The sequence below is a fragment of the Nyctereutes procyonoides genome, unplaced genomic scaffold (genome assembly GCF_905146905.1).
Source record: "Nyctereutes procyonoides isolate TBG_1078 unplaced genomic scaffold, NYPRO_anot_genome, whole genome shotgun sequence".
In the NCBI taxonomy this organism is placed as follows: domain Eukaryota; kingdom Metazoa; phylum Chordata; class Mammalia; order Carnivora; family Canidae; genus Nyctereutes; species Nyctereutes procyonoides.
This window is the reverse complement of record NW_026575135.1, coordinates 6,950,617-6,960,946: the sequence shown is the minus strand read 5'-3', so window position 1 is coordinate 6,960,946 and position 10,330 is coordinate 6,950,617. Positions and strand designations below refer to the sequence as shown.

Sequence of the window (10,330 nt, the reverse complement as noted above, 5' to 3'; positions counted from 1 at the left end):
AAAATCTTTAAAAAATAATTATTTGAAAGTTAAAATTTACAGTAAAAATCATGGCTGGTGTTAACCATTTTCAATTTAAAAATGTTATTTGTAACTTAAAATCTAAGAAAAAATATTTGATTCAAAATTTAGGATCCAGCTCATTATGATGTATCAGCTTCACCTTTTATTTGAAGGGAAGGCTAAAAAGGTTTTTTGACATCAATCACTCTTTTCATATTACCTGACAATTAATATTTACAACTTATATAAGATTAGGTTATTGTGCTTGAAAAGTAAAGGATGCCTTGGATAACAGAATTTGTATGAAAAATTATCTGTGGTGACGCCTGGGTGGCTCAGTGGTTGAGTGTCTGCCTTCAGCTTAGGGGGTGATCCCGGATCCCGGGATCGAGTCCCACATTGGGCTCCTTGCTGGAAGGCTGCTTTTCCCCTCTGCCTGTGTCTCTGCCTCTCTCTCTCATGAATAAATAAAATCTAAAAATAAAAAAATGATTATGATGATAAAATGACTGCTCTACAAAACAAAGCTTAATTTTTTCAAACAAATCATAAAATAACAGTATAACTTCTATGTTCAAACTGATCACAAGAAAATTTATAGGGCAGCAAAACAGGTATCCCTGAACCAATAACTCAAAAAATATATCTCCAAGAGCTTCTGCATGTAAGAAACTAAAGTTTAATACCTCCTTTTAGAATGCATGTTTCTTCTTGTTTAACATAATGTATGGACATGATACAGAATACTATATGATGTCCAGTCAAATTCAACTCAATTCTGTCTGGAGCTGAAGTGATGTTACACCCATTCCTTGTCTTCAGTGGGACAGATTCCTGTGGAGGCTAAGAGACTGATCTGAATCTCAACCCTCCACTTACTAGGCACATGAATTTAGCCAGATCAGAGAACCTCTCTGGGCTCCACTTGCCTCATCTATAAAATGGTAATAATTTTAGTTTAATACATTTGCTGTAAGGATTAAATAAGAAAGTACACTGTCAAATGTGGTGGCAGGAATATCCAATAAAGGGAGCTTTAAAAAAATTCAATTCTGATAATCACAAGGATATAAAGATCCCAAGCTATGCCTAACAGTAATCACGTAAGTGCTATAAGTTGAAACAGGATGATGAACAGGAATTTCTTTGTGAAGAACTATTTTTGTTACATGTTGAATATGCCAACGTTGTCTACAGCTGCATTACCACCTATTTTGTCTATTGTTTGATGTCTTTCTTAACTCTGTATGCTTTACATCAAGCGATATTTTTAAGTCTACTACTTTCTTTAAAATTTATTGAGAGAGAGGGAGATAGTGCATAAAAGTGAGGGGCAGAGGGAGATAGAATCTCAAACAGACTCCCTGCTGGGCATGGATTCCAGCATGTGGCTGGATCCCACGACTCTGAGATCATGACCTGAGCTGAAATCAAGAGTCAGACACTTCACCTACTGAGCCACCCAGGTGCTCCCTACCACTAACTTTTGATGTCTCTATAAATGCATTGGCTTCATCTTCTCTTGATTCTATACAACTCAAGAAAGAATGGGGAAGAGTTATTTGTAATTTAGTTATAATTTATCCTTTTATATTTTTTAAGATGTGGGGGAAATGGTGTCATTTAGTGTGGAAAGGCAGGTGAAAAAAAAAAAGAAAGGCAGGTGTAAATATCCATATTCAATTCCAAATGACAGATAATTTGGGTTATGAATGTCATTCCTACATCACTTGTAGAATGATCACCTATAATTGTCATTTTGTTGTACTGATTAATCAATTTGCAATTCATCTTTGAACAACACAGGTTTCAACTGTGCAGGTCCATGGATTTTTTTTAAAATAAATAAGTACAATACTGTAAATGTATTTTCTCTTCCTTATGACATTCTTAAAAACATCTTTTCTCTACCTTACTTAATTGTAAGAATACAGTATGTAATACATATAACATAAAAATGTGTTGATTGTTTATATTACCAATAAGGCTTCCAGTCAATAATAGACTATTAGTAGGTAACCTTTTGAATAGTTAAAAGTTATTCATGAATTTTCAACTGCACAAGGGGACCTTCACCTATGTTGTCTAAGGGTCAACTGTACTCATTTTAAAAAGATCTATACCACACAGTGATCAAGGCAATCACAGGCAGTTGAGATTTTTCTGTCATACCATAAAAAAACTTTTACTATCAGGCCTGAACCAAGATGTCCAATGTAAATTTTTTTTGAAACATGATTTTTCAAAATTGCTTCTCAGTATGAATTTTCTGGTGCTTAATAGTTTGGAAGCTATTGTTGAAAGCTTCTCATGTTTAGTACATTCATAGAGTTTTTAGATTTTATGAATTCTATGATGTATGATGAAATTTTGATCACTGAATTAAAGTTTCCTCATTCCATTAAAAGGGTTTATGTTCCATATGAATTCTCTGATGAAGAATGAGAGTAGATTTTTTACTGAAAGCTTTTCTACAATTACTACATTCATAGGGTTTTTCTCCAGTATGTATTCTATGATGTACAGTGAGGTGTGACTTCTTACTAAAGGCTTTTCCACACTCAATGCATTCATACGGCTTCATTCCAGTATGGATTCTTTGATGCACAATGAGTTGTGATTTCTGGATAAAAGCTTTTCTGCATTCACTGCATTCATAGGGTTTCTCCCCAGTATGAATTCTCTGATGTTCAATGAACTGTGAGCTCCGGATAAAGGCTTTCCCACACTCACAACATTTATACCTTTTGTCCCCACTGTGAGTTCTTTGATGTACAATGAGATCTGACTTTTGAATGAAGGCTTTTTTACATTCATTACACTCAAAAGGTTTCTCCCCAGTGTGAATTCTGTGATGTACTCTGAGTTCTGACTTCCTGTTGAAGGCTTTTCCACATACATTACATCCATGAGGTTTCTCCCCAGTATGAATCCTCTGATGTATAATTAGCTGTGACCACCAGATGAAGGCTTTCCCACAGTCACTGCATTCATATGGTTTCTCCCCAATATGAGCTCTTTGATGAACACTAAGTGTTGACTTCTTGATGAAAGCTTTTCCACATTCATTGCATTCATAAGGTTTTTCCCCTGTGTGAATCCTCTGATGAATAATGAGGTTTGACTTCTGAGTGAATGCTTTCCCACATTCACTACATTCATAGGGTTTCTCTCCTGTATGAGTTCTCTGATGCACAGTGAGTTGTGACTTCTGAATAAAGGCTTTTTCACATTCATTACATTTGTATGGTTTCTCCCCAGTATGAATCCTCTCATGTACAATGAGTCCTGACTTTCCACTGAAGGCTTTCCCACACTGAATACATTTAAATGATTTCGTACTGGTTAGAATTTTCGGTTGTATAAAGGGGTGTGACTTCTCCATGAAGCCTCTGATGCATTCATCAGATGTTCTGTTCAGATGAATTATTTTTCCCAGCACATCGTTACATTCATGATCTATCTCCTCAGTCAGTGGCTTATTGTTAATGAATGCAATGTGGTTCAAAAACTTGTCTTGGTTTTCCTGGTGATTTATCTCATCTCCAAGTCTCCAGTCTTCAAAACTTGAGTATACAATCATGTTATGGAGTATCACTTGTTCAGAAATGCTCCTTCATGGTGTTAATTCTTTCATCTTGGTTATAATATCAAAGTCTGAAAAAAGCCCAAATATAAATGATGCTACTTCACTCTTGAGCTCTGAAGAGTACAAAAATTAATTAATTAATTAAAAATAAAGCTCTTAATTTTCACATAGATAGAAATCTGATAATGAGTGTAGTCAGCTTTAAAATGGAAGAATATGACCTTAAAACCCAAAGATAGAAGAAGAAAGATATAAAAGAAAAAGAAGGGAATAATGGAAAGAGAAGTCAATGAACTCAGTGTCGCAGTTCCACAGGGCACCACTGTCAAGTAGATCCAAGCAGAAGTAGATCAAAAATCATTTCAGAAAAGACAAAGTAAAGATGCTAGCAAAGGAGACTGAAGGTGAATTGAAGTGACCAGCAGAAAGACTAAATCCACACTAAATATAAAAATATTCAAAAATATGTTTTAGGTAACCAGACAGAAGCACAACTACAGGGTAGGGATTTCCAAGTATATGCATCTTCAAGAGTCAGATGACACAAAAGGCATGGGATAGGAGAGGTTTTATTTAAAAGGGGGAAATTCTGAGTTAGAATAACAGGCATTTTTAGGGGGAGAAAAAAAAGGCAAAAAAGGAAGAAATACGTACTCATAACTGGGTGGTGGTAATGGGGAAAGAAGAAAAAAAGGAAACTCAGAGTCCTAGAAGACAAAGAGAACCACAAAACCAGAAAAGCCAAAACTCCTCTTCAATCCCAAAAGAAAGAGGGGAAAAGGCTTTGCTATATTAACAAGGACTCCATAGTATTTAAAAATCTTATTAAGGGGATCCCTGTGTGGTGCAGTGGTTTGGCGCCTGCCTTTGGCCCAGGGCACGATCCTGGCGACCCGGGATCGAGTCCCACGTCGGGCTCCCAATGCATGGAGCCTGCTTCTCCCTCTGCCTGTGTCTCTGCCTCTCTCTCTCTCTCTATCTCTCTCTCTGTGACTATCATAAATAAATTTTAAAAATTTTTAAAAAATTTAAAAAAATAAAAATTAAAAAAATAAAAATCTTATTAAAACACTGTAGAGTAATAAAAGTGAACAAAAAAATACAGTCCATAGAGTACTACAGAAAATCAGGAAATGGGGCAGCCCAGGTGGCTCAGCAGTTTAGCCTTCTGCCCAGGGCCTGATGCTGGAGACCCGGGATAGAGTCCCATGTTGGGCTCCCTGCATGGAGCCTGCTTCTCCCTCTGCCTGGGTCTCTGCCTCTTTCTCTCTGTGTGTCTCTCATGAATAAATAAATAAAATCTTCTTTAAAAATCAGGAAATGAATTTGTGCAGATATCAATAGAGGAAATTATCCCTTGCAAAAAGCAAAAGCAAAACCAAAAACAACAATGACAAAAACACTAGCCATAAAGCAGAAGAAAATTTTGTCTAAACTCCAAACAGAATCAAATATACTCAAACAAGCATTTGAGGACATGGAAGACCACCATGAATCAGAACTTATTAAAAAGAAGAAGAAGAAATAAGTACACAAAAAAATGAAGAGATGAAAAAGAATTGGTTAAACTTGAGGGAAAAATGAAAGATTAAATTACAAGGTGTGGGCAGGGGTATAAGGAGAATATAGCACTGAAAAACACAGGAAAATAACCAAGTTAATAAAAATAACATAAAGAAGCCAGTAAAAACTGTCACAGAGAAAGGAGAAAAAGAAGGCAAAGACAGGCAAAGAAGGAATATTTGTATTATTGGAGTAAATGAAAAACTTAAAAACACAAAAGATTGTACTTCAAGACATATTACACTGAAAGGAAGGTGAGAAAAACAAGATAATTAGAAAGGATATGAATATCATTCGGTAAGTTACTTTGGTAGAGGGTATATCTAAGACTGGGCGAATACATAAAGAAAGGAGTATAAGCCCATTTTGGAAGAACAGGTGCTGAAGATATTAGCCAAAGGGAGGTTAACTAATTATGAAATGTCCTAAACGACATGGGCATGAATAAGATCCAAGATACAGATAAGGATACTTTCTCTCTAAAATTTAAGCAAAGAAAATGGATTACATGGCTGTTAGATATGTAGCAATGTTATTTAGGTATCTGACAATCCCACACTGTCATCAGCCCCTTCTAGACATCTATGGCCTTAAAGAAGATTTCCTAAAAAAATATTTCAAAGATAAATGTCTCATTAATCAATATTAATCTTACATCCCTGTCTCCCATATGCCATGTTCGCACTTACCTGAATAGGCCCAACTTGAGATTTCTTCCTCCTCCATCCATGGTTCTCCTTGGTTCAGTAACATTACATCTAATTTCAGATACTGATACCCTGTTTATGGGAATCACACAGGACTTGGGCATTAGCGGACATCCAACCATCCTAAAACTCAAGCCCACTACATATGCACCAGAGTAGCTAAAATAAAAAGACTAACATTACCAGATGTTGATGGAACTCTCATATGTTCCTAGTAGGAAATAAATCAGTATAATCTCTAAGAAAAACTGGTAAAAAGACAAAAAGACAAAAACAAAGAACAACAAGATTAAAAAAAAAAAAAGAAAGTTCAGAAGAGCTTTATTCAATGACCCAAATCTGAAACAAGTCAAATAACTGTCAACAGTAGAATGGGTAAGTTGATGAATTACCCTATACTCATTAAACAGAAGATGATGCAACAATAAGGAGAAACGAATATTGTCATGCGCAACAACATGGGTGAATTTTATAGACACTATGTTAAATGAAAGCTGCCAGACAATTATAGTGATTACACTTACATGAAGTTCAAGAACAGACAAAACTAATCCATGGTGATAGAAGCCACAGGTTGTTATCTATGAGGAGATAAATGGCAAGGGGTCAGAGGGGGCCTACTAGGGTGCTTGAAATGTTCTATGCCTTGATCTGGGCAGTTAAATAACATAGGAAAAAGACTCATCAATCTGTATATGTAAGATTTGAGCACTTTACTATATACGTTCTATTTCAATTAATCTATAAAAACTAAGAACTTGGACATAGCCCATTGTCTTTAACCCTCAAAGAATGAGCAGGATGCAGCACCCATTTTCTTTTCATCAAAGTCCACTGGACAAAGTTATGATCATCAAGACAGTGTGGTACTGGCACAAAAACAGACACATAGATCAATGGAACAGAATAGAGAATCCAGAAATGGGCCCTCAACTCTATGTTCAACTAATATTTGACAGAGCAGGAAAGACTATCCACTGGAAAAAGGACAGGATCTTCAATAAATGGTGCTGGGAAAATTAGACAGCCAGCCACGTGCGGCAGAATGAAACTAGACCATTCTCTTACACCAAACACAAAGATAAACTCAAAAGGGATGAAAGATCTAAATGTGAGACAAGAATCCATCAAAATCCTAGAGGAGAACACAGGCAACTTCTTGCTAGATACATCTATGAAGGCAAGGGAAACAAAAGCAAAAATGAATTATTGGGACTTCATCAAGATAAAAAGCTTCTGCACAGCAAAAGAAACAGTCAACAAAACTCAAAGACAACCTACAGAATGGGAGAAGATATTTGCAAATGACCTATCAGATAAAGGGCTAGTATCCAAGATCTATAAAGAACTTATTAAACTCAACAGCAAAGAAATAAACAACCCAATCATGAAATGGACAGAAGACATGAACAGAAATCTCACAGAGGAAGACATAGACATGGCCACCAAGCACATGAGATAATGCTCTGCATCAGTGGCCATCAGGAAAATATAAATCAAAACCACAATGAGATACCACCTTACACCAGTGAGAATGGGGAAAATTAACAAGGCAGGAAACCACAAATGTTGGAGAGGATGTGGAGAAAGGGGAACCCTCTTGCACTGTTGGTGGGAATGTGAACTGGTGCAGCCACTCTGGAAAATTTTGTGGAGGTTCCTCAAAGAGTTAAAAATAGACCTGCCCTATGACCCAGCAATTGCACTGCTGGGGATTTACCCCAAAGATACAGTTGCAGTGAAATGGCAGGACACCTGCAGCCCAATGTTTATAGCAGCAATGCCCACAATAGCCAAACTGTGGAAGGAGCCTCAGTGTCCAACCGAGGATAAAGAAGATGTGGTATATACATATACAATGGACTATTTATTACTCAGCCATTAGAAATGACAAATACCCACCATTTGCTTCGACGTGGATGGACCTGGAGGGTATTATGCTGAGTGAAGTAAGTCAGTTGGAGAAGGACAAACATTATATGGTCTCATTCATTTGGGGAATATAAAAAATAGTGAAAGGGATTAAAGGGGAAAGGAGAGAAAATGAGCGGGAAATATCAGTGAGAGAGACAGAACATGAGAGACTCCTAACTCTGGGAAACGAACAAGAGGTGGTGGAAAGGGAGGTGGGCAGGGGGTGGGGGTGACTGGGTGACGGGCACTGAGGGGGACACTTGATGGGATGAGCGCTGGATGATATGCTGTATGTTGGCAGATTGAACTCCTATTAAAAAAAAAAAGTCCAGGGCAGCCCCGGTGGCGCAGCGGTTTAGCACCACCTGCAGCCAGGGCGTGATCCTGGAGACTGGGGATCGAGTCCCACGTCAGGCTCCCTGTATGGTGCCTGCTTCTCCCTCTGCCTGTGTCTCTGCCTCTCTCTCTCTCTGTCTCTATGAATAAATAAATAAAATCTTAAAAAAAAAGTCCACTGGAGTATCTGGTACTCAGAATCAATATTTTTTTGACCTTTGTAGCTTGAAAGAAGCTCATTAAATATTCAGAGACCCAGAAGCTTTTAGTAAATAAAAAAGGAAAGGCAGTCAATTGGGTACTACGGTGGACTTAATATACGTTCCTAAATTCTTTGGCACTCTTTCCTTCAAGAGGTTCTCTCCTCCCCTTACTCATGGGCTGGGCTTAGTAACGATTTCTAATAAACACAAGGTAGAGGTGATGGTATGTGATTTCAGAGACCTGGTCAAAAAGGCACTGTGACTTCCTCCTGGCTCTCTGGGATCACTCTATCTGGAGAAGTCTGTCATGTCATGCGAACAGGCCTCTAGGGCAGCCTGGGTGGCTTAGTGGTTTATCACCACCTTCCGCCCTGGGCGTGATCCTGGAGACCCAGGATTGAGTCCCACGTCGGGCTCCCTGCTTGGAGCCTGCTTCTTCCTTTGCCTGTGTCTCTGCCTCTCTCTCTCTCTTTGTGTGTGTCTCATAAATAATATAATAAATAAATAAATAAATAAATAAATAAATAAATAAATAAAGGAACAGGCCTGTATGTTGAGGAATTGAGATCTCTTGCCAATGGACAGCAAGGAGCTGAAGGCTCCTGTCAACAGCCATGTGAGTGAGTTGTTATCTTATAAATGGATCCCCCACTCTCAGTCAAGCCTTCAGATGACCACAGCCCCTGCTAACATCTGATTACAACCACACGAGAAACCACAAGCCAGAACCACCAAGCTAAGCCCTTCCAAACTCCTGACCTATGGAAATTGTTAGTTAAAAATGTTTGCGTTAAGCTACTAAATTTTGAAGTGCTCATTATGCAGCAGCAAATAACTAATAGCTTGTACCCTCTGAGAGAAGTTCTTACCCACTGAAACAAGGTTGCTATAGTTCTCCAGCATCACGTCCCTGTACAGGTTTCTTTGAGCACAGTCCAGCTGCTGCCACTCTTCCCAAGTGAAGTCCACAGTCACATCCTTGAATGACACAAATCCCTGTAACAGGACATTCTTGTTCAATCTAAAGTGAAAAACACTGGGTAATGTGTAAAAGATGTGTGAGAAATTATTGCTGTTTTAATCATGCAGAGTTCATCATAATAAGTAAAAGAACATGTTTACTACAAGGCCAGTTTTAGTATGTGGGAGAAACAGAACTCCTATTTGAAAAACTTTCCATCAATAAAACACATATTAGGCCACAACACAACCAGCATTATTTGATGCTCAGAATACAAATATGAATAAAACACGGGAATTTTATGGACTGGTAGATGGAGACAAACAAGTAAATATATAAATGCTATGGGGTGTTAAATGGGTTATAATAGAAATAGGAAAGAAGAAATAATTCTATTTTGGGAGGGTGAGTTGGGTTTTGTAGAGGATGCATAGTTATGAATAATGAAAAATGTAAAAATATGTTTTAAAAGTAAAGTAACGGGATCCCTGGGTGGCGCAGCGGTTTGGCGCCTGCCTTTGGCCCAGGGCGCGATCCTGGAGACCCGGGATCGAATCCCACGTCGGGCTCCCGGTGCATGGAGCCTGCTTCTCCCTCTGCCTGTGTCTCTGCCTCTCTCTCTCTCTGTATGACTATCGTAAATTTAAAAAAAAAAAGTAAAAAAAAAGTAAAGTAACTTTTTTTGAAATGTTAAAAATGAATAGTGTAAACTCCAGTAATTTATGGAGGAGAGGATAAGATCATTATAGATGGAGGAAGGAGTAAGAAAAAAGCCATGGAGACATGAAAAGGAACATGGAAAATTCAAGGAATTTTTCATACCTTTGGAATAATGCTCAGACATTATTTATTCATCTACCATTTCCACAATTTTTACACATCTGCATGTCATTCACACTATTTTTGACTTAACAATTTTAACAACTCTTTTATTTAAATAAATGATTTTAAAAGGAAACCACTAAAGGGAAAGCCAGTATCAATTCCTGAAATGAAGATAGCGAAAATCTGCAAAACAAGCATATACTGATGAAATGTCATGTATGAGGTTTAC

General features: G+C 37.6%; 1 protein-coding gene across 1 annotated transcript; it reads right to left on the bottom strand.

The window, feature by feature from the left end:
• Positions 1-2,164: 2,164 nt before the first annotated feature.
• On the bottom strand, positions 2,165-3,586 carry LOC129495196 (zinc finger protein 300-like). Its single transcript, XM_055302630.1, has one exon. The coding sequence runs from the start codon at positions 3,584-3,586 to the stop codon at positions 2,405-2,407; it is 1,182 nt and encodes a 393-aa protein (XP_055158605.1). The 3' UTR covers positions 2,165-2,404.
• Positions 3,587-10,330: the final 6,744 nt, after the last annotated feature.

What these genes read in the sequence shown, in the direction of transcription:
- LOC129495196 (XM_055302630.1), bottom strand. Translation starts at nt 3,586, where the DNA reads ATGATTGTATACTCAAGTTTTGAAGACTGGAGACTTGGAGATGAGATA.